We start from the raw sequence: 25,927 nt of genomic DNA, 5'->3' as shown, positions 1-25,927 counted from the left end.
TTTGATTAGCAAATAATGCATTCTCTCAAACTTTAAAATTGTTAAGAAAATTATTGAATTACACAGGGTTCATTTTTCTAAGAAATACATTTGAAAATCTTCCCAGTTTAACAGTGAAGCCTCGTTACACTGGAGGAAGTGTTTTAGTAATCAATACCTACTTTCATGCTTCACTACAAAAGAAGTAGGAAGTACAAACCTGTGATGGTTGCAACTCCCTCTCACCCTGGAAATCTAATAGACAGATTGGTTAGAATTCTCATGTACTGTATCTCAGTAGGATTTTGTGGAGGTTGCAACTGCCTCACCCACTCCCAGCCACTTGAGCACCTGGATACCCAGGCAAACAGGGCATGATGGGGAGAAACAATTCCCATTATGCAAGTGCAGTGAGATGAAGCACTGAGGCACCCTCTCTGTGCCCTCCAAACTCTTGCTGAATTGGAAAAGACCCTCCTTCTGTCTGAGAAAGGCAACAACCATCAGTCGCTCCTGACAGCTGAATGCACACATGGCTTTCCCCATATCTGGGTCATAGCTCAAAAGCTTAATGTCTGATGACTAGTAACTGTTAATCATCAGGTCATTAGTAAAGTGATTTAAAATAATTCAGTAAAATTTGTTATAACCAAGACATATACTTAATTAAAGATTTCATGATGGTAGGGTCACACTATACTTACAAAACATAAATAAGTAATATTCACATGAACGCATAAATAAATCTGGGGATGAAACACACGCATACAGGGTTATAAATCACATGCACACTAAATCACCCACACTAATGCACATTAATGCATGGATATGTGGATATATAGATGTGTAATATATGTGTAGATATACCTATTGCTAACATTTCTCTCTCAAGTTTAGTGAATTACTCACATTTAGTGCAGCATTCTCAGTGAGCACTTGTTGAATCTTGAGAAGTGTGCTGAGCCTCACAGACTCATCAGCAGATGATTATCTCGTTTTCATGAAGTCAGCTCTTCGAGCATGCCCGTTAGAGGGAGATACTGTTCACAGCCCACTGCGATCTGAGAGAGCTCAAAGGGTCTCACTTTAGGATTGCTATTTATAAGGTTGCAAGATCATTGACTTTAGTCAGTAAATTTCCACTCTGGCCTCATGCAGGATGAGGTAATTTCTGGTGCTTTCCACCATTTATCTATGTCCAGAACTTTTAGATCATATAGTTCCACATCATCCTGCTTGGGCTACAACCCAGGTATGAGGGGAGTCATGGGTGCATTCAGTTGTCAGGAGTGACTGATGGTTGCTACCTTTCTCAGGCAGAAAGGGGTCTTTTCCCATTCAGCAGGAGTTTTAAGAGCATGGAAGGGGTGCCTCAGTGCTTCACCTCACTGCACTTGCATAATGGGAATTGTTTTTCCCCAACATGGCCTGTTTGCCTGGGTATCCAGGCACTCAAGTGTCTGGGAGTAGAGGGCGGCAGTTGCAACCACCACAAAAACCTACAATCTGTAGTACATGAGATTTCTAATGGATCCACCTTTTAGATTTCCTCCCCATGACAATAACAAGGTACAGTAATTGCTATATTTTGGCATAAGAAGTAATATCTTTTTGCATAATGGTGTTTCTGAAATCTTAGTGAAAAACCATGCACTAAAAACTTCTAAAGTCTCCTGAAAGAATGACTGTTCATGTGCTGTCTATCAAAAAATCTTACTTAAAGACAGATAATGAAGTTCAGCATTTTTACCCAAAAACTTGAACTGCACAGACACACACACATAAATAAAATGACCATTTCACTGCTTGGAATGTCATAAATATTATAAAAAGTAAAAGAGGAATTGCAATGACCTTATTTTAAATTTACCTACTGTTTTCTTACTAAAGGGATTATAATAACACTTGCCTGCATACATGCATGCTTTCTCACTAGTATAGCCAATTCAAAAATAGAAAGTGTAACACAGAAATAGAAAACTTCAAGTTTTAATTACCTCAACACTAGCATGTATGTAACTTCCTCTAACTTAAAGGACACGAAGTAAAAGGAGCATCATTACAAGGCATAACACACAGCAGAGCAGTTTAAGAACTTATCTTGGTTAACAGAAAATCCTTTATCTACTATAATGTGCCTAAAAAAAGTTAAATGCACATGAAAAAATAGTGCAGATGGGAACTTGTTTTAAAAAAAAACTAATTCCACAAAAAATAATGCATTTTTTTCTCATGAAGTCTTTGCGCTAACTCAGAAACTGATCATCGAATGCCCTTTTTTTAATGAAATAAAATTTTATAAAATAAAATTACACAGAAGATTGTGGTAAGATGATTTTTCCCAGCAGAGATATCTGTATGTACAGAGGAAAGCAAGGTAAATGCTCTGAACTGATTGCTATCCCCTTCTTGACAACGGATGGTCAACACCACACGCTCAGGCGCTTACCAGTTGTCTGGTTGAAAGGATGCAAACTCTCTGGGGAGAAAGAACCTTGTCAACACTATTTGCATTTTTGCTACTTCATGATTAGTAGGCTTCTCTACACTACTGACAGGCTCAAAAATGTCTGGGCCCTGAGGGCACTGTTAACCTGCCCACCTTCCCTTGGAACTCTGGGCCTCAGGAGCCGTAATGTGAAATCATGGAGAGATGTGCAGCTAGCCTGCAACAAAACAATTTTCATATTCAGAAGAGCACCTAAGAAGTGCAGAAAGATCTGGCTATGATTTGCTCACTGATCTCTTGGTGAACTACGATAGTGTTGATTATGACTTTTAAATCCCTAAGTAGCCTGAAGTTGGTGTATCAGAAAGATTGCTTCACTTTCGGTGCTCTCCTTCAATAGTTGCAATCAGCACAGACTTTCAAATGAAATCTTCATTATAAAAGACAAAGAGCAGAGAACAGGGAAACAGATATTCTTGGCTACAGCTCCAAGAGTCTGGAATTTTTTCCTTAATTTCATCTGAAAACAGCTCAAACTAGTACAGTTTGAGACAAAAGCCACCTTTTGAGGGATTCTTTGAAGAAACCAGCAGCATTCATTCTAGATGAAGAGAATTGCAGGGTCTTTGAATAGATTTGCACAGAATCCATTTCATACAGCTTAATTTTTTCTGATTAAAAATTATTTGCATGTACTGGATGATTTTATATATAAGAATGCCTAACAACTTTGATAAGTATCTATTGTATTTTTCATATGAATAAAAGCAGACAATTATAATCTTATTTATAGTAGGTTTTATCCATCGTTATTGGGTCATAAGAAAATTAATGACTTGTTAGTGTAAGGAGCAATTCCTTCCAACAACTTTTTGAAACATCTATTAATCATTTATTAGGACTTTATTTATAAGCTAACTTTCCATGATGTTTGTTTCATTTAAAAATATAGTTTTCATTCATTTTATGAGTTTACGGCTGTTCTCTGTGACTGTATGAAGACAACTGCACTATTCTTTATGGTCATAGTAGTGAGGGATCAGAAGACCCAGTTCAGCCTTGGCAGCCTCTGTATTGGAAGCCTAACAGTCTTCCAGACACAACTTTCTCCTGAATGTAAATTTTTCTGCCTCTTTTTTTTAAAAGATGGTCTTGGAATTTATTCATTACTTACATTGTGGCAATAAAGGGGTGCAGTGCTGTATTATCACTCCTGAGTTAAATCAGTTAGGTAAAAACACATCCTGTAAAATTTCAGCACAGTTTATCACTGACTGCTGGGAAAAAAAAGTATGACTCATGTTTTATGTATGCATTGTTACTTGAGATGGGCAAGCAGATAACCGTCCCTGTGTAAACAGCATTTATATGTGAATCTTAGCCATAAACCTGTCTCTAAGATGTGAACAGATGAAAAAAGTGATTTGGTTTCCATTAAAGAATATTGACCAAGTATGCAAATTATGATGACCTAACCACAAATCATAATATAGAATATTGACTGGGCGTAGTCTAAACATCCTCCTCATTATGATGTTGAGGCACTGTAGGAAAGTGGTCCTTAGTTACCTAAGCACAATGAGAAACTTTCTGAAAAACATGTAATATTTTTTCTATAATTCAAAAGTCTTAAAAGTATCCTAAATGTCTCAAAAAGTCTAAAGATGGATGGAAGGATGGAAGGATGGAAGGATGGAAGGATGGAAGGATGGAAGGATGGAAGGAAGGAAGGAAGGAAGGAAGGAAGGAAGGAAGGAAGGAAGGAAGGAAGGCGATCACACTAAGAAAAGCTGCTTTAAAAATTATTTCAGAAACTGAAAATAGGGATGTAGGAGAGGATATCTCAATGTTATCCTACTGCAACACTGTAAGTAGGCTAAAATATGAATGGAGACAGTTTTAAACAGGAATTTTAGAAAACTTCCTGAAACCCTCTGAAAGCTCAGGAAACAAGGAATAGCTATTTTTTTTTGAAATATTCTAGTTATGTTTAGCAGCATTTTCTTTAAAAAAAAGGACACTAATGTTGGTTTTTGACACCTCCATCTGGGAAGACTTTTTCTGCTCTGGGCTGTTCAGTCTGTGCTTTGGTAATACATCTTTTTTTTCTGGTTTGGCCCTACAGCACCTCACAAATAGAATAAGTTTTTAGCTCGTTATAGAATATCTGCAAGAATGTATGATAAATGCAACCAGGTCTCTTTTGATTTCCCTGTCAAACTACATAGTGAAGCACCAACAAAATTTAATTAAAAAAAAAAAAAAAGATGCCTCCTGCCCAGCAAATGTTTTAAATTCTAAAGTATTTTTTGACTTCTAAAGTTGTCCAGAGATAAATTTAGAGAAATACAGGATATACAGTCTCAATCTTTCTATGCAGAGGTATACAAATAGAAATATTTCACAGAACAGAATGAATTAATTATGGATCTAGAATTCATTTTTAATCTTGTCCACTGTTTTCTCAGTAAAGTTTACCTTCCTGATATTTATCTATTTACTAAGTCTTTTTATTTGTAGATGAAGGTGACTCTTCAGGTTGTTTTCATATTTAGAATTTTTTGTCGTCACTTGGAGTAGTCTCTGATAATACATGCTATTAAGAGGTACATTTAAGATGTCCAAAACCAGTGCCAACTATTTGTTTTTTCAAGAAAAACCTCTTAGCATTACAGTTGGGGGACGAAGAAATGAAAATGTATGCTGGAAAGAAGGTAAACCCTCTGAAAACTTCCAAGCAAGAACGAGAATAAACAGAAAAATAAGGGAAATTGCACAAAAGGAGTATGTGGGGAAATAACGTGGCAGCATGCAGGAACTAACACAGGCTTTTTCTCAAAGAAGTGTATATTCGGTTTTATTAGGGATAACAGCAGAGATCTTAAATACTCATAATCTATTTCACAGTGATACTGTGTTCATAAGGACTGCAGGTATTTGTACCTGCCACTCTGTTTTCAGAATAACTTTCCGTATAATTCACACAAATATTGTACTAAAACAATTCCAAGATAACTCATGTTGTACAGAAATCTCAAAAATGACCTGTATACAACTTAAAAATATGTAATGCTGAAAGAATTTTTCAAAATCAAAGTGTGAACTTTTGAAGAAGACAGCTCCATAAAATTCTGATAAGAAGGGTCGGTCCAGTTATATATCTTTCCTAATGTAATCAACTAACATTTTCATAAACTTCATATTAATAGAAATAATGGGAAATAAAGTTTTATGGGAAGTAAGGTAAACACACTGTTCTACAAAGTTAATGCTGTAGACTTTTGTTTTTGTTGTTCTGGCTTTACATTTGAATTAGGAATCTGTGTGACTGCACTCTGTAGTCACTAGGTCTGTTCTCATTTGAGTACATTGCACCCTACTACCCAGACTGGCCACTTCAGGTTTTAGTATTTGGTATACTGTAGTTCTCATCACGGAAATTTATTGCCTATTCATTGAAAGTAGCTATGAGAAAAAAGTCTCAAACTTCATCTGAAACGTAACATGAAAACAAGTGAAGAGGTACACTAATGGCCATTAATATGCATGACCTGCAGGTAGAGGAAACACACTGCATTCTTTAGATCTTCTAGTACTGAACAAAATACAAGCTATATTGGACAAAAATGAATAATATTATGATTTACAGTATTACTTTTATACACACAGTTACTGTGTTTGGTTAAGAAAAACAAAACATAAAAAGCCATTATGTATTTTTGAATATATGTTAACTATATGTTCAGTGCATGCTTCTTTGAAATAATTCTGGTTTCTTTGAAATAACGCTGTAATTTGGAACATGTTCTGCTTAGTGCAGAATTTGTGTGTGTGGATTATGGGATATGAAAGGGAAAGAGATAACACACATTAGATCATTTGCTACATTTTTTCTCCCATCACTGTGCTCATATCTGAAAAACCATTCACCTTCTGATGTATAAAACAGAAGACTGCTAGGGCTGCTTTAACTTGCACTGCCTGTTAAAAATATCAAAGGGTAAATATGGATGCAAGGGACTACTGATCTGTTGAAGGTATTTTGTTAGCATTACTCTGTATAAACATGCCACCTGAGAATGTACTTAAAGAACTGTTGCCTGTTTGAGCAGGTATAAACTCTTCTCTGCCTTTAGAGTAGTACAAAGAAGGCATAGATCTGGCAAGGAACTGGCATCCCAACTAATATAGTAGATAGATAATAAATGTAATATCTAACAAATTCATTTAATGTTTGTTGTACAATATAGATATGCTTTTGAAACACACATCATGAATATTAACAGGTATGTAGAAAGATTACTAAGTAGCTCAAGATCTGTATTTAATGCCAAGGATTAAATATAATGTAACAGCTTATTTAAACTTTATAAGTTAACTGCATATATAATATATACTCTCAAACTGAATCCTCCATGATTTCTATTTTCTTTGAAATTTCCAGCTGTGAAAATACTTTTCATATCTACTTTAATGGACAGTGAAAAAAGCAAAATAATTGTAAATTTGTTCAACAAACTTTTTTAAAACTAAAAAAGTAACAGTTGACTTGTACAAGATTACAGTAAGATTTCTAATTGGTGTAAAGAGATTTGACTTCATTAACTAAAGATACAGCTACTGGACCAAGACTAATGGAGAAACAAAGAATCAGTAACATATACTTGCATTCTTTTCTCTTGACATTTTTTTCAGTTAAAATACTTCCATTTCTTTTTCGTGTACTTACTTTGAACTCCATGGGAGCGAACAATTTTCCAGGTTTCTGAGGCTATCTCTTTCACATCCACTTGGTAATGATGAATGGGCACACCTCCATGTGAATCTGGCTTATTGAATGAAACTTTGGCAGTGGTTTGCGACAACTCTAAAACTCGTACTCCATAAGGATTTGATGGTACATCTAAAAAAGTATAGATATCAATTAATAATCAGCAGCAACTAGATAGACTGAAATAGTTGATGATGTTCCTCAAAAAGTCTCCTTAGCATCTTGAAGAGACAAAAATTAATATTGAATATGATGTAATAATGTTTATGTTAGACAACTTAAGCTTTCTAATACGGAGCTGTATGAAAACCACATTTATTTTCTTGTACGCTAAAGCTATGCAAAAACATTTTCCATTTCTGCTTTTCTTTTTTAATACGATCTTTTATAATAGCTATTTTTGTGATAGGCAAATATAAGATGTTTACTGTATAATTTTGTAAAACTGAATAACAAACTTTAAATCAAATTTAACAAGAGCAACAGTTACGGCTAAATGGATCATTCAGAGTCTGAATTATTCTAAATGAGATTAAGATAAAAAAACTGTAGAAATAATTTGGCCATTTTTATGAAACTCTAAAATACAGCTGAAAATAGGAATCCTTTTTTCATTCTTTTGAAAGACTGGTTTCCAAGCTACTAGCAAGGAATATTAATGGAAGGTTTCTGTTATCTTTTCAGTTTAAGAAACAGAATAGATTGAAAGAAACATTTTCTCTCAAATAAAAAGGAAGTGCATATCTTTCAAAGTAGAAAAGAACTATGAAAATAAAGCAGGTGTCTGTAGATGTTGAGAAGCTAGATATGAAACAAAAGCAAAATATTAACCTTGGGTTCAGTACATCTTTAAAAGCAGCAATATTATGTTACTTTTACAATGTATGACTGAACTAACACATAGAACACAAAAGACTAACTCTTCTAGTTGTCATACGTTTTGAAGTGTTATAATTACAAAAAACTGTATGGAAAATACTAGCAAGAATTTTAGTTCTGTGGACAGAAGACCAGTGATTTGAAACACCATTAAAAGCTTCTCTTCTGATGCAGACAATTATTTGCATATCTGCTTACAGGGTTGACATTGCTTTTGTCTTCATTGTATGGAAGATATTTTTATAAGGACATGCAAGAATTTGAGCCAAAGCCTATCATTTTGTTAGTGGGTACTGAACCATTTACATAACATGTGGTCTTTATTCAAGGGCTGTCAGACAGCTGGGAATAAAAAGAGAATAGATCTGAGCTTCACCCAGTACTGGTACATGAATGAAAATGAGCCAAAAATTCCTAGGAAATATTAAAGAATGGGTTTAAGGACATATTCAGGCATGAATTCTCAGGAAAAGGACACCTGCCAAAGCTGCTCTAAAGGGGCTGATTTATATAACCTTTTACTAATCAGGCACCTTATTTTTTTCAGAGGTTATCTAACAGTTGTCAGAGTGTCTTAATGCTAATATCATACCTCAGTGAATTTTTACAGTTAGCATTTCTGAATATAGGTCTCCTGAAACCTCCAATGCTTGGTGCTCATTGGGTTAAACCAGCATAGATATATTTACGTGGAAGAACAATTCTAATGTCTTCTACTTAAAGACACAACTATGTGAATCCTTGATGTTAAAGATATGAGTGAATGAAAATCTCAGCTTGAGGGATGCTAACTTCAAATCTTTTCTTATTCCAGGGAACATTTTTTTCACCAGGATATGGGATGTTGTAGGAAATTTTCACCCTTTTTAGTGAACCTGTATTGCAGAAGGAATTCAAGATTCATGGTCACACAGAATGTGGCCAAATGTTACCAGTATGCTATACATCCAGGAGAACACAGACCTGGGTTTTAAATATTTTCCTAAACTGATCAAAAAGTTAAGGGTTTTAGAAAAAAAAATCCATAAACATTACAGATTTTCTTCTTTAATCACACAGACAAAGAATTAGTTATGTGAGTTGCTTGCTAAGCAAGCACAGATCCCAAAATTACAGGAGGATAAAGATTAGAACCAGCTTGTGACCCCTCTCCTCAGGATTCTTATTATATCTGAGAACAATACTCTTTGCCCTCTTAGCAACAGTACTGTAAGCATCATTCTGTGTACAGATTATTTCCCTCCCTAGATCAAATGACTATTCTGAGAGGAGTGGGAAAAATACAACATAAGAATGCCAGCAGAGTAATCCAGGACAGCCAAAGCAAAGCAGCATGTCACTGTCTGAGTGACGTGGATACCAATCACCTGGGAAGATGAATATAGCTCTGCAGTGCTGAAGATGAACACTGCGGATTTAATTTCAAGCTAAAAGCTGCTGTGGATACCTACAACATTACAAATAGTTTTGAAACACTTACATGCATTTTCTTTGTTAAGAGTGCAAAATGAAACAAAAAATATTTAAGCTTGAATGAATATTTAATTATGCTCAGACTTTTTATATTAGTTTCTGTATGCTCTTTTTATATGGCAATTAACTGTTACTTCAGTTTGGATCAAAATAATTATTTGGTCAATAGTATGAAACAAAACCATGTTATTCACATATCTACTCTGTTCTTGACTTTCAAATGTTACAGAAATGTCTTTTCCTTGTGTTTTTATGTCTGCATATGATTAACTATAATAAACATGGCACAGGCAAGAAGACATCCTTCAGGAAGAACCTCATGTTCTCTACTGCAGATTCAAGGATAATGGAGATATGATTCCATTTGATTATAAGCATAAAATGAAGCTCCTGTGAAAATCCAGTAAAATATTTTGCACAACTAGCACAACACCATATATTTAAAACTCATTTAAATGTGAAATACATCCACAACACCATTTTAAATATGCATCTCACAATTTAAGTAACCACACACGTAGGTAAGTTAAGTTTCATGCAGTTTTCAGAGTTGAACTGCATCAGTTCTAAAGAGTGAACCACCTAAAGAAAACAGAACAGGAGACATATTCCTAGTCAAAACCAGAAACAAATTCTAGCAATCCATTAAGACAGAATAAAAACACCTACTCTCTCTTTCAGAATAGGCAAATCTGTAATTTTTTCCTCAAAGAAGATCATTAGCAGCATAATGAACTGAATCTAATACTGTAGTTCCCTAATTTGTATGAATTTGGTCATGCAGGGTAAACAGCCCTGGACTCCTGATCTAGCTAAACGTTCCAGCATTTGAGTTGTCCCCTGTCAGCTGAAATTATTTCGGGCATTGTCAGAATTTTTGTGTTAGAATTCCAAGGCTTTTGCCTCAGTGTTTATCAGGGTGAAGAATAACTTGCAAAGGTGTGTACTCTAAAGTCAGTGTGGAAGGATAGAACTCTGGATGGTTCTTGTTCTTTTTCCTTTAAAACCAACCAACCAACCAACCAACCAACCAACCAACCAACCAACCAACCAACCAACCAACCAACCAACCAACCAACTTAATTGTAGAGGAGTTTAGCAATAGGCAGTGATTACTCTTTCATATACTGTTATGGATATAAGTTGAAGGACTATACAATGGAAAAAAATAGGAAATTTCTCTTCTATGATCTAAAGATCACTTAGAACAAATTCTGGTAGATTTTCTTAGAAGTTCCACTTATATCTTTGTTGTCATCTGATGTCAGAACAAGGGATAATTTACCAAAAGTTCAGCCTTTAAATTAACATGAGGCATTAAAAACCACAAGTGTCAGACATGTAGTCAATTTCATCTTCTTGCCACAGTGTCTAGTCCTCTGTTCAGCATGTGACTGTATTCACATATGATATTAAAGAATTCCTTAAAAGAATTTTTTTTTTAAAAAAAAAAAAAAGATCACAGAATCATAGTATGGTTTGGGTTGGAAGGGACCTTAAAGATCATCTAGTTCCAGCCCCCCTGCCATGGGCATGGATACCTTCCACTAGACCAGGTTGTTAAAAGCCCCAATCACCCTGGCCTTGAACACTTCCAGGGATGGGGCATCCACAGCTTCTTTGGGCAGCCTGTTCCAGTGTCTCACCTCCCCAAATAGCAACTGTAAAATTGTACTTGATGTATTTTGTACTCAATGTTTCGAGCTGGTTAGCACAAATGAACTTTGTGATACATTGGTCTGAATTAAATAGTATTGGTTTGGTTCCAAAAACATTATTGCAGCTGATAGAGAAGTACACACAGATTTATCTCCACTGATATGTAAATGTTCTTTCAAGTCTATTACTATTACTCAACCTGTTCAATAGATGACCACCATTTATCACTGGGAATTTTCCTTTCAAGCTATTTTGTTTGATAGTTTTATGGAAGAAAATAATTTTCCTTCTGAGAATTTACCAGTCCTGATGTAAATGAAGAAAAGGAAGTGATGGTGTGAGTATAGGTAGTGGGGTCAGAGATTTATCTTCCAGTTAACTTTTGTCTCCCATCTCCTGTCAATATGTTCCTAGTGCAGTTCTGCAGCTTTTTCTGTCTCTGTATATCTGACACATACATTGACTGAAAGTAGCTATGTCTAAATGCTGAATATAAGTAGTATCAGGATGATGGTAGGGAAAAAAAAAAATCAATATTAAATCTACAGGTTAGGCTTAGTCTCGCCTTGATGTCCTTACTTGGGGAAAACTATAACAAATTTCTTTTACCAAATCATTGGGAGCTCTGGAAAAATAGTGAAATAATTAGGAAACAGACCACAGCTAGCAAATAAATACATACATTTTAAGTGAAAATAAGATACACACATACAAAGCAAAACACTGTTGCCATGTTGATGGTTTCACACGTGTTTATTGAAAATATGTTTGGTTTTGCTTGTTTTTTAAATAAAAATCCTCTAGCTGATGCTGCTATAGATGTGAATGGTAAATTTTAGGACAGAGATCTAAATTTCAGATCTGCTCATATTTCTGTGGAGGTCAATGGGATTTTCGATGCAGCAAGGGGAAAGTTATATAGAGAAAGGAACCCAAAAAGCCTAAAAACAACAAAAAAAAATCTCAGTAAGATCCTATAATGCTATCTTGGAACAAAACATAATTATCTTTTTTATTACATTATTCTTCAGGGAAAGTTAAGCCCTGCTTCTTTGAATTCATTTTGCTTATGTGAAAACACCAATATTTGGAGAAAAAAAGGAAGAACATCCATTAACCAGCACTGAAGTGTCAGCACCAGAAATCCAGACTAGTAAACTGTTAAATTTGATGTAGTCCTCATCAGTGATCAATCCATCTTATAATATTTTAAGTATGACTTGATTCTGTAAAACAGGTTAGAGAATGCAATTTCTGTGAAGCCCAATTATTGTCTTTCCCTTGTCTTCATTTGCTTTTGATGTCATTATTCCCCAACTTCACTTTCTGTGTCTACAGGATGCTTAAAAGACGTGTAATTAAATAAAGTGGCATGGGAAATCTCAATATCTAATTAGATCATAGAATATATTTTAATTTCGCTTTTAAATTCCCTGTACTATTGCTGTAGAAAGGAAACAGACATAGCATCTCTCATTTCTTTAAGTATTCTCACATGTTATCACCTGTACAGGCTGTAATGTCTTTGATGTTCTATAGTATATTGTGTGAAACATGTAACAGAGATGATTTGGCAAGGCAGGTTTGAAATTCATCATCAGAATTGCATGATGTAGCTAATTTGTAAACTATGTTCACTGTCTATTAGTATAGTTTCTGCCAGCAGTTGTTCCTGTTAACACTGAGTCACTGTAAGTCTTTGTGTTGAGCTGCAGTTCCAGGCATTACGTGTTGAGATCACAATCTCAACTTCCATCAAAAATGAAAGTGTCCTTCTGTGTGCAAAAACTGAAAGAAAGAATGAGGCAAAAAGGTAAATCAGACTATTTATTCTGACCTTTTCATCCCTTGTAGTCCCAGAATAGAAGAAAGAATGGGAAAGGGAAGTCTAGGATGAGTAAGGCCATGAGAGTCTTAGAGGTGAACCATGGTTTACTTTTTAGCAGCTCTGGATTCAGTCCAGCTGTACACTGTTATATACAAAATACACATTAATATTTGAAAAAAAACAAAACATTTGAAAAATCCAGTTTACCTCTCTGTGTCATGACGTTAATATTCACCATCTTAAGATAACAAATTATTTATTCCAACAGCATACCCTAGATTACTGATGGTCGTACAATTTTCTAATTATCTATAGAAACTCATTTGAAATAATGATACTGAGATCTGAACAAAAAGAACAAAATGCTTTGCTAGTTAATATCATCTCCCTGCATATTGATATTTCATATAAATTATGACTAAACTAGATCTGGGAAAATCTAGGAATATCTCTGCTCACCTCAGGCTCTGAAAGCCATTGGGACAATCTGCCAGGCCAAAGCCTAAGCCTGTCATAGAGAAAAAAACAGAGCAGCCTTCTAAAATAAAAGTTGTGGCTGTGATGTGAAGTAATTGTTTTGCAGTGGCAAGAAACAAAAAAGACTGTGGTCCTTTTCACATTCTATGTGTTACTCACACAGTATTTTAAATGCTGAAGCAATGAAAAAGGCAAATGTCAACCATGTGGTATTTTTAATAGCTCATCATCACAAGTAAGGTGGTGAGCACAGCTGATAAAGCTTTCAAAAGCACTCAAGTTGCTCAGCATTTACAGTAATGGCCAGCACCTCTCAGTGTGCAACCTTAAATAAGATGCAGTTCTTCAACTGTTTTGAAAGCTTTAAATGAAAGTGTCTGCAATTCAGGCTGATTCAGTAGCTCTGTATAATTTGAGTGAACAGGTATAGTTTTCCTGTCATACAAAACTGTATGGTTGCAAATTCTATATAGATTCTGAAAGAAGTGTTTTTCTAACATTAATAAGTCTAATTTCTTAAGGAGGGAAACAGAAGTAAACATAATGGCATTGTGATAGTATGATCACTTTTTAACTTGCAGTAAATTAAAAAAAAAAAAAAGGTAGTTTCATTTGGTTAAAAAGCAGCAAAGTGGAAAAATAGAACAAAACATGAAGCAACAAATCATTTCTGCAGAATTTTAAGAGACAACTACTCAGTAAAATGATCGTTATTTGTAAAATTTACCCTAGAAGCATACTTTGCTTAATATTGTCTCCCAACTAGAAATATTATTTATTTTTTCCTGACAGAGTCCCTGTGAAAGTTTTCTATGCCCCAGTGTTAGTATTTACAACCAAAGACAGAAAGAAAATGCACAAAAAATTCTGTAGGCTTTAATATGGAAAATATCAATCATTAGGACCTCCTAATCTACAATACCAAAGTAAAGCAACAGAAGTAGTAAAACTAGAAAGAAAGCTGCATTTGACATTTTTAAGCTGTAATTATTATGATATGTTTATCCTTCATCTCCCCAGTTGTTTTTCATTTCCAGCTGATGCTAGTTTAAGTGCAAAAACTCTAACATTAAGCTACATTTGTCATTTGCTGGTTTTTGTTTGTTTTTTAAAGTCTATTTAGATGCAAATGTTAAAAACGTAGTCTTTCAGGATACTGAATATTATACATTACACTACTTTAAGTATTGCCTCGCATAATGGAGCCCTGACACACCCAAACCGAGTGTAATACTACACTACAGATACACTACACTATGTTAAGGATACCTGTTCATTGTTATCATTACTGCAAAAATTGAGTTCTATTTTCTACATTTCATATCATTATATAGAATGTCCATATATAGCTTATGCTTCACATAATAACTTCCTATAATTCTTTATTCATTGTGTATTTACTAAATACACCCTGATTTACCTTTTTTATGTTTATAACTCCTTTTTTTTTTTTTTTTTAAGTGTTCATCAAGTTTTCTGAAGAATTGACTGAAAATCTTTAAGCAAACTGTTGCAAAAGTAGAGAGTAGTAACCTGTTTGAAAAACTGGTATCAGTAACAGCTCTGATATAGTTGTAGTAGAAGGCCAAAACAGGATTATAGCTTGTATGGAGTTATTTACTCTCACTCACATTTCCAGGGGCTTGCAGGTGAGAATTTGCTGAAATACAATGCATAATCAGAACACCATGTTTCCAATTAATAATTTGAATTACTTTGTATTAAAATGAATTATTTATTTATAAAAGCAGGAGAGAAATACATAGCTAAAATAATTTTTAGGGAGTATCATACATTGTGATGGGACACTGTTTTGCAATGCTAAGAGAAAAATCAGCAGATACAGAATATCTGCTGAGATGCTGTCATATGTATATACATCTTTATGAAATAACAGTGCACACTGATAATCACAACCTGAGTTCCTCTGTTTTCATTGACATAATTGCTCTATTTTCTCATCTTTTTCTGTCCTAAGAGGTAAGACGCCACAGGGATGCAAGTGGGATTTTTTTCTTCCTTTTCCTATTCTGGGAGTATGATATGACCTGAGTATTGATGAAAATGGTCCATAGCAATGCATCACAAGGGGTGTATAAATTTGAGTATAGCTGTACCTTCGTAACTGTAAACTGCATTATAATTCCATAGACATCATTAAAGCAGGAACAATTTGCATCATCTAAGTATGTAGATGCAAATGTTGTGAGACCTCAAAAGCTTGCTGAACAAGCACTAGTCCATGCCACAAGAAAATTTAATTGAAAGAAATGCTAAGAAACCCTCATTTGCTCTCAGTTAATACTTATTTCTGCCAAAAAATAAACACACAGTCATATTTTTATATTTGCAAAACAACAATAGATGGACCTAAAAATATTCAGAAATTCTGTAACAATTGGTTGTAGAACATTTCAGATTTAAATTAATTCAGTCTAGCACTCTGGGTCGAATTCAATTATTCAAATAAATAAAAGTGCAAATGAAGATCAAAATTCTTTACTGAACTATTTCAGTCTTTTGTCATTCGTGCTTTATCAAGAAAATAACAGGGAGAAAAGAGAAAAATACTTTCCTAATTCTTTCTTATTTTTACTGCCTGCAAACCATATGCCTCTTCACTGAAATAATGAAAATACACTTATAAACACAGGATGTAACAAGGGCAAAGGAAAAAAATCAGACTAATTCATTTTTTCCAAATTTCAGAAGGTCTTAAGATTAAATCCAAAGGAAATTCCTATTCTGAGGGAACAGGTTTATTTCACTTTATATTGCGATTCAAATTTTAGAGAATTAAAATTAACTTTAAATATTCCATTGAAATAAATTAACAGAGAAAAGTGTCAACTTAATTTTGATTAAAATAGAAAAATATTTAAAGAAAAGCAAACATTTTTTTTTTAACTCACCAGCTTGACCAAGTGTATATTCCTGGTATCTTGTTCCTATTCTGTTTGTGGCTGTACAATTATACCGCCCAAAATCACTGTCAGATGTTGGAGCAATCTTTAAAATGAATACAGTTTGTAAATATTAGTTTCTAATCAAACATCAAAGTTCTTTTTAAAAAAAATTCAGAAATGCAAATACGTTTTCCTTAAGCAATATGCAGATGTGTTCTTACTTCAACCTATCTATTTGCCCTGATTTTGTTAAAAACAAGTTTTCTCTTCTAGTCAATTTTTCTGTCACCTAAAGTCTTCTTACTAACAGCATTTTCCTGATAACCTAGATGCATGTCCTGGTAGACATAGCAATGGAATGCAAGGTCACTCAAAAGTATGGATGTACATCCCACGAGAAGGGCACGGAAGTAGTGAACTGAAACTGACCAACTAAGTATTCCATCCCATTCACGTGATACTTCATATAAAAGAGGGAGATCATGAGGATCTCGGCCCTTTTCCTCAGAGCCGACATTAGGAGAGGACCTTGATAGTCATCCCTGTGAACTGAGGCCTAGTAACAGACTGAATCTAGTTCCAGTCCAGGACTTCTGGGCGCCGGCCCTACATCTGCCAGAGCAGCTGTCAGGACTTTCAAGATGGGTTTTGTGTATTTTGTATTATTTTCTCTATTTTATTAGTAGCATTAGTGAAACATTTTTATTTTTTCCAAATCTCTTCTCTCTGTCCTTCTTTCCCTCCCAATCGCCTGTCCTTAGAGAGAAGGAGGAAGAGGGAGGGGCTAAAGGGGGGAGGGGCTAAAGGGGGGAGGGGCTAAAGGGGGGAGGGACGGGAGGGGGTTAACAATACATCTGCCATGTTTTTTTTGTCACCCTGCAATCAAAACCTTGACACTATTATATTGTCCAAACACAGATCTAAAGACACTCTTTTTTGTGCTAAACTCCTCCTTCTCAAATTCAAATGAGGAAATGAAATAATGGAAAGTGGTGACAACTTTACAACTTCATTTTTAAACAAGGAAAAACATAAGAAGCTTTGCATTTTTTTCACAGATGTTATTTGCACTAACTTTTATTTTGATTGAAATGAACAATGAAAGGTCTGAAAACTGCTGATTCCTAGAGACGATGCAAGAATAATATTTTATTTCTTATTGTTTGCAGGATGCACAACACACCAGACATTTGTGGAAAAAAAACGATGTCAGGAATGTGGCTCAACTGTAAACTGAGGTGAACACTCAGAGAACCAGATATTGTAAAACATATTTTGTGTTGTTAAGCTTTACTTAAAATTAAAAAAAAAAAACATAAAGATGACCTTCAAACAAGAGTAAGACTGCATCTCTTTAAATAAATATCCTTTGCTACAAGAAATGATGTTACTTGTCTGGACTTTAGGGGAAAAAAAAAAAACAAAAACAAAACAACTTTTTTTTCTTTTTCAGTGCACCATACACCTCTTACTCGGGATCTGAACTAGGTGCCCCACTCTGTTCAGCCCTGCAACTTCTCAATTTTCTTTCCCATGGCAACTGAGAACCTCATGCTCAGATATAAACCTGATATTAGGTCTTCTACTTGTGGAGGAAGACAGTGTGTCACCCTTGTAACAGGTGAGACCAGGACTGGAGACACTGGTAACAATTTGTTGCAAAATAATTAATTAAGGACCATGATTTGCTATACGCTATTGCTAGGTAGTCCCTTGTTTAGTTAAGGTAATAAAGTAAATTGGACACAAAGAGTGGATCTTATGTATCTACCTTTCTCACATTTTGTCATTATATGTACCTTTTGGATAACAGAAGAGAGCTTCTATTTTTTGCAATGCCTCCATGAGGTAACAGTCATTATCAAAGACAGCTGCAGGTTATTATCACTTTACCCTTCTGTTTTGTTCTTGATTGAAGGCACAGAAATATTTTTGTATATACCAAGCACCTACCAGGTAGTCAATTCAATGTTTAGAATTAACCCGATGGTTTAGTTTTATATTTATTTATTATGTGTATTTATTTACTTGCAAGAAATGCAAGTTACATTTTTGCTCACTGCAGATGAAAACCTGAGCACAAATTACGCAAATGAGGTTTATTTTCTAACTGCTCATGAGAAATGTGGAGATAAATGAATTCATAAACACAGGGAGGAGAGGTGGGGTTTTTTTGTGTGTGTGTTTATTTTTTTAAGAGTTGTACTTACTAAATTGTAAGTCTTATCCTTAAATGCACTCTATAGTACTTTCAATGGTGCCAACCTGAGGAAGAAATTAATTAACATCACCACATTGATTTCTGTTTTAAGCCTTACCTCTAGAATCAGCTTTCTTCCTGTACTGTAGGTCTTCAGATGTGTTGTATTTTTTACTGGTAAAATTAATTTCCCCCTTCTCCACTGAACTGAGGCAGATGGATTTGCTAGCACTTCACAGCTTATATTGATTGGATTGCCTTCCCAAGAGTAATACATGGTTTGATTTGACACAAATGTTGGAGCATCTGGAAAAAGGAAGTAATACACAAATACATTAACTGTTTTAGTAAAACAAGCCCCATACAACTATCTAAGCATTCATGTTCACACAGAAGTTTAAATTGATTGTTGTATCAGTTTATTAAGGACCATAAAAATACCAGTATTCAACACTGAATTTCTGAAGCCTTTATTTTGGTAGCTTTCTCCTCTCCTGAAACTGTTTCACCTGAAATTCTCATGAAGATAATAGCTCCTAATTATATTCAGCATTGGGAAACATGAGACACTTAAAAGACATTATTTCAGAAATTACAAAGAACATTTCTTCCTGAGGATGAAAAACTCTTCAGCCAGATGCTTGAATGACAAAGGGAGGTGACCTAGGAAACATATATATATAAGCTATTCATTTACTGATTTTATAACGTCATCTTTTGCTATGGAGAAATTACATTCACTCTCTGTATTTTCGTAGATGTCTAAGAGCTCCACCTATTTCTCACTGGAACTACTTTATATTTAATGAAATCTTTCTACAGAGAGATGTTTAGTTGTATGAATAAACCTAGAACAAAAAAATAATGCAAGAATACCTAAAATGTTGCAACATATTATACCTACTTCAGAAAAAAAATGGACAATCTTTATACCAGTTACTTATGAAATCACCCAATGAAAGAAAAGCAAAAAGAAGGTGCATCTTCCTTACAAACCCACCTATAAATGGCTAAGTTAAACATATAGCCAAACACTGAGTCTGATACAGATGAAATTGCTGGTTTGCAAACTATGATTGTCAGATCACATGGCCAGTAGTGACGAGAATTATCTGTTCTACCCTCTATTTCCCTGGACAGCAGGAACAGTTTAATGGTCTCTTTCCCTGGTCATCTACTTATGTCTTGGTAAATAATAGTTTTTGCCTCTCACATATTTATCTGTAAATATATATATATATATTTTTTTTTTTTTTATTTTAATCCCACTCTTGCTATATTTTAAGGTATTAAGAAAATATTCTTTATATTATTAGAAGTCAGGGAAATTCTCTAGCACTTTAATTCCAAAAAAGAATTATCAATTATAGCTCATGTCATGATGTCTCTTTTTAATATTTAGAAAAATATATGTGTATATTTTTATTTTGATAAATAGTTCCTAAATGTTTCTAGATGTGTCTCTGGAAATTCTGTTTTGGGCTTCTCACAAATAGTTTAGCTTTCAGTTAGAAAATTGCTAAGACGTATATCAGAGACGAGAATAGAGCATATTTAAAAAGCAGTAAAATTTAGCTTCAGGAATGGTTTAAAACTACATCCTTGTTTCTGAAGTGCATGTTTTCAGCTTCTTTCTGTGTTTGCCTTTGTCAAAAAGCAGAGCTTTATGGTGACATTATGCTGCTGCTGCTGCATGCATACAGGCTTTGACTGAAAACTGTGGATCCATCCAAATAAGTATGTCTACCTATGCATTTATTTACTAGATATAGGAGTTCATCTTTCTTTTCTGTGTGTTTAAAGAAGTAATTCTGGTGCTCTTTGTTTCTCTTAGACCTTTAAAAAGATGCACATATTAATCCTCTAAACATCGTAAAGCAAAAATGGACTACCAAATGATACACTGACATGGATAGGACACCTCAGACTAGTGGAGCTCTGTGAAGAAAAATGCAAACTGCATATGCTTGTTTTATGGTTAAGTATGGTCAGGAATATCAGAATACCCAGTGTCAGAGCCTTGGCTTTTCCTCTGGAAATGGAGATAGTGGTGAGAACCACTCAAAGGAAAACTGCACAAACTGACTTCTGCCTGGCAGTTTTTGCACCTAATGTGTTCAACACATGGATCAGAAATCTCATCAGAGTATTCATGAGACACAAATGTGATTATTTCACAACAAATTATAGATAAGCACTGTCTTCCAAGGCACAATTTCTCAGACTAACTTCAATCCATTAATGTAACACTGCCATGAGTGTGGAAGAGAGAAAGATGTTCTGTCTGAACCTAACTTTCCTTCCTAGGTGACACCATGCAGTTTGATGCTCTCTTTTGATTTAAACACACATGTGGCAAACATGTATCCTATTTTAAAAGTCTTAGGAGTGAAAAAGTAGTGTAGACTTCTATAACGCAGGCACAAGCATTTAGGAGAATAGGGACTTTCACTTCAGAGTGTTTTCTTTTCTGAAGGGAGATCTAGGATGCCTATAGTGTCTATTTATATTTTAAAGTGATAGGTGAGTTATGGACTACCATCTATAAATGACTACAGATACTAACAGACAGTTTTAACATCCTAAACCACAAACAGGACTAAAAGTCCATCAAATGAATATATATCCCAAAATTAACAACATCCACATGTAAAGCATTAGTAAACAAAAAGAGCTTCACATTTTTCCTCTCAAAAACTCAGGGTAGAAGGCTTTGGAGTAATTTCCCCAGCAGCTGAAACCTCCAATATAACAAAAAGAAGAGGATGCAGGATGACTATGCTAGTGGTTTGATTGAGGCAAATTATCTTAAGTCAGATTATTTTTGATTTCCTAGTCAGCAATAGGTTAAGCTTCCTAGACTGGTATTTCACATGAGAAAATTACTCTGGAAATATTTTTACAGTACAAAAAGAAGTTATTTTACATGTCTTATAAAATTATAAAAAATGTATAATAGTTGGAAGTGAATAACTGGTTTATAAAGATATTTTGTTTTTTCCTTGTATGGTCTTCATCACTAAGTGTAGTATAGTATGCTTACATGGTAACAATTAGTATTTGTCAAACCGAAACACACAATATGTTTAATGTAAAATAGAGCATGAAAAAATAACAAATCTTAAAGCCAAGGCTTCAAAAACATAAAGTTGACTATTTCATATGTCTACAAAATCTGATCCCTCCAATGTTCTAGAATTACTAAGAAAAAAATGAAGTTAATAAACAGAACATGTATCAATAAATTCTATAATCAGAAAATGAAATATAACCAAGCAGAAATGAGAAGTTGGACCTTCTCATATGTTAACATGTGTTCAAAATACTTAAATGCAATATATGCACTGTATAAAAAGAAAAAAACTTCCCTGCAGATCAGTGAGAAAGTTACAACCATTAAAAAAATCAAAATATGCTCTGCTTAGCTTTTATGTAACTCAGGATTAATTTACGCCTGACAAAAAATCAATTCAGGGTGTAAATGAACTGTTCTTTTTAAGCTTTTGTACATAAAGTAGAGCCAGTTAAGACAACATACCAGACTTCTAAATACCTAAATACAGAACTATGAGCTTCAATACACTCCATTTGTGTATTAATGTATTTATTTATTTTTCAGTAACCCTGATGATATTTATTATATCTGAACCTTATGGTGCTCTAGTGAAAAACAAAACAAAAACAACAACAAAACACAAAAAGAATCTACGGCAAAGAAGTACAAAAGCTACTGTTTATGTTACTATAGAAATGCAATAGATCATATAATGGTTTTCATTGGAAGGGACCTTCAAAGATCACCTAGTCCAGCCCCTCTGTCATATGTAGATCAGGTTGCTCAAAGTCCTGTCCAGCCTGGCCTTGAACACTTCCAGGGACGGGGAATCTACACTTCTGTTCCACTGTATTGCCACCCTCATTGCAAAAAACTTCTTCTTTATATCTATTCTGAAATGACTCTCTTTTACTTTGAAACCATTGCCTCTTGTCCTGTCACTACAGACCCTGGCAAAAAGTCTCTCTCCATCTTTCTTATAAGCCACCTTAATGTCTTGAAAGGCCACAATAAAGACTCCGGAGCCTTCTTTTCTCCAGGCTGCACAACCTCAACTCCCTCAGCCTTTCTTCATACAAGAGGTGTTCCAGACCCCTGATCATTTTTGTGGCCCTCTCTGGACTCACTCTAACAGGTCCATGTTTGTCTGGAGATGGGGACCCCAAAGCTGGATGTAGTAATCCAGATGGCATCTCACAACAGGCAGGTAGAATCACCTCCCCTGACCTGCTTGACATGCTTCTTTTTATGCAGCCCAGGATTCAGTAAAGTTCATAATTACTGTTATAAGCTTGATTGGTGAAAGATGGAGTATTATTTTTGAGAGATGAGACAATCCAAATTAAAAAGATGTCTAGAAGGAACAAAGACTATATTACAAAGGTACAAAATTAAATGCATCTATGAGAGTAGGATTCTATAAGCAACTATAGCATTCTAGAATAGTTAATATTATGGTCCAAGCATCACCTAAACTCTAGCTGTTCATTTTCCCAAATAAGAAAGAGACTGGCAGGTCAGCACTCTAATTACAAGAAGTGGTTCTGGATAACCTCCATAACAATTCTAAGTAAGGGAAGCAAACTCTGACTTGAAAACTGTCTCTAGCATTTACGTACCCTTATTAGGTATAATGTCTGAGAACAATGATTCAAGAACAGACTAATACATCATCTGTCTCCTGCAGAAGGCAATTCAATTAACAACTTCAAAGATCCAGCTCTGGTGTATGTTTGACATTACACACAAAATTGGATATGGCAAATTACCTGATTCAGCACGTGTCCAGACAGCTCTAATAGCAAACTAGACATAAGTTTTAAAACTTTTGGTTATTTGTTCCTCAAACAATTTGTTTTCCCCGATCATACAATGAAAATATATGACAGATTGTCAGGTCTAAGATGCTGGGACATTTTATGCAGTAAATTATTAGAAGACTCTCTCTTAGGTGGGTAATACTGGCATAAGTCATCATCAAAGGCTTTAATAAACCACATTCTCAAGCAAATCTAGTACTTTCCTTGCCATCCATCCTGTACAAGTACTTTAATTTTTAGAAAATCTGCCACAATTTGGTTAACAGACTTCTATCTTTCTCCCGTATTTTCTCCCATATACCTGTTTCACAACAGTTAATATTTTGGAAGGAATAACTTTCCCTTGGAGATAAAGTGGAAGACTTAACAAATGAGGCCAGGTGATTAGATTTTAATATATAATCATCCTTAAAAGGAAGATAGGAACTCCAGAGCCTCACGGTTACTAACTTTAACTTCATTGCTACTGTGATACTGTGATCATGATCATGCAGCTGCAAGGAAAAACATGCAAGATCTACATGTGACGTTTCCAAGTAGAAAAGCAAACAAAACATATACACTAGCTTTTAAATTGCCATTATTATTAGCTAAAAGCAGAATTCTTTTTCAGAATGTACCTTATAATTTTAAAAGTTTGAGATCAGCAATTTTGCAGAGGTATGTGTTTTTTTTCACAGCAAGTGTCAGGAAACACCACTCTCAGTAATATTTCCTTTCCACTGCCCCATTCTCTTGGTTCCTCTCAAAATGCACTACATTAACACATTGATATTCAATAGTATAACAGACTAGCTACTAATTATACAGTCTATGCAAGAGTAAGAGTTCTCTCTTACCAGCAAGCACTGCTAGTCCCTAATAACCTTGACTATTACATCATTTTTAACGTGCAAACACCACACTAATTTCCACATTTCCATAAACATAGACAAAAAATTAGTTATCATGAAGATAAGGTATCTTTCTGCTAGATGCCAAGTATGTAGTTGATAATGGCACCTTCAACCTTAACAAATGGTGGGCAACAAACACATGCATTGTTTGGGTGCTTGCTGCTGCCAGAGTCACAGAAATTCATTGTATATATTTACTTTTGAATTCTACTTGACATTAAGGAATTGTATTAAAAATACAATAAATTAAAAAAAAAAAAAAAAAAAACAAAACACACAAAAGCAAAAAAACCCCAAACAAACCAAACAAACAACAAAAAACACAAACCCCACAAAACAAACAAAAACCCCGAGGAATTTTGGTTTCATAGAAATATCTGTTTTGAATGGATAAACATGTCTAAAATTATTGAAAACTGTGTAAAATTATAAGGAAATCACAGGTAGGAAAAATAAGTTAAGTATGTCAATAGTGATGTTTAAAAGAAACTCTCCACATACATCTGTCATTTTTTATGTCAGTAAATCCCTAAGAACACTGACCATCAGAACTAGAACAGGAAGACTCCCCCTATGGGTCTCTCACATTACCAGTAATTTTGATTTTAGTAATAACAATATCAGATGATGCGAATTACTGATACATTATTTTCATATGGCACCAGTATGTATCAAAAAGTCAACATTCCTGGACAGAATTACTGGAATAATTTAGGATGGCCAGATTTCTAACATCATATATCAGATCACATAATTCTCTTATAGCCAAAAGTGAAAAACTGCAATTCCTTTTTCAAACCAGGATCCTAACCTCCATCTCTCTTCCTATACTACTTGTCACATTTTCAGAACAAAATCCTGCTTCATGTCTTTACCTTCCATATTTTCCTATCTGTCATCTTTATCTCCACAATGTGCCTCCTATTGACATCTTCCCTCCATTCCCTAATCTCTGTATTCCCTAATCTCCTGTATTCCTGAATCATAATTGTTGTTCCTTTATGGAACAGTGAATTATCAGCCTCATTATCTCTTTACTTAAGCTTTTGCACACAGTAGTGTCAAGAAAAACAACAACAACAAAATGTCTAAGAAATTTTAAGGAACATACAAAAAATACAAACGGCATTGCTACAATTACCCTGCATATCCAACTCCATTTCCAACACCTGGTACCCCTAAACCTATACCCTACGTCTCTCAGATCTCCAGTACAATGTACTCAAACTCAACCAGTATTTCCCTCTTCACTTTAGCCCTATGCTGCTTCCAGTGTGTGTGGCAACAGCAGCTGAGGGGTGGGCTCGGTGGTGCAGAGGTGGCTGGCCTCAGATATCGCAACCAAAGCTACATGTCTCATGTTTACAGTAAACAATACCGGAGGTCCCTCCTTCAAGCACGAATTAACCTAGTGGCTTCAGGATGTTTCGACACAACTGAAGACTCTTTAGAGATACCAATTTCAAGTAATACCAAGTAATCTGTATTTCAGGTAAGTTAATGGAGAAAAAAAATATTGAGGTTACAAATCTCAA

At 34.7% G+C, this 25,927-nt stretch overlaps 1 protein-coding gene across 3 annotated transcripts in view; it reads right to left on the bottom strand.

Annotated features, from left to right (window-relative positions):
- NCAM2 (neural cell adhesion molecule 2) overlaps positions 1-25,927 on the bottom strand; it is a 295,266-nt gene that overhangs the window by 63,240 nt on the left and 206,099 nt on the right. For all 3 annotated transcript variants that reach the window (XR_011739702.1, XM_065843953.2, XM_071810071.1), the window contains exons 10-12: positions 18,740-18,927; positions 16,428-16,524; positions 7,158-7,331 (exon numbers count right to left, since the gene is read on the bottom strand). Coding sequence is in view for 2 of the 3 variants with exons in the window: in XM_065843953.2 (XP_065700025.1) it covers positions 7,158-7,331; positions 16,428-16,524; positions 18,740-18,927 (459 nt within the window). In the remaining variant the exon portion in view is untranslated. The remainder of the gene's footprint in view (positions 1-7,157; positions 7,332-16,427; positions 16,525-18,739; positions 18,928-25,927) is intronic.

The sequence above is a fragment of the Patagioenas fasciata genome, chromosome 1 (genome assembly GCF_037038585.1).
Source record: "Patagioenas fasciata isolate bPatFas1 chromosome 1, bPatFas1.hap1, whole genome shotgun sequence".
Taxonomy (NCBI): domain Eukaryota; kingdom Metazoa; phylum Chordata; class Aves; order Columbiformes; family Columbidae; genus Patagioenas; species Patagioenas fasciata.
This window is presented reverse-complemented; position numbering and strand designations above follow the sequence as displayed.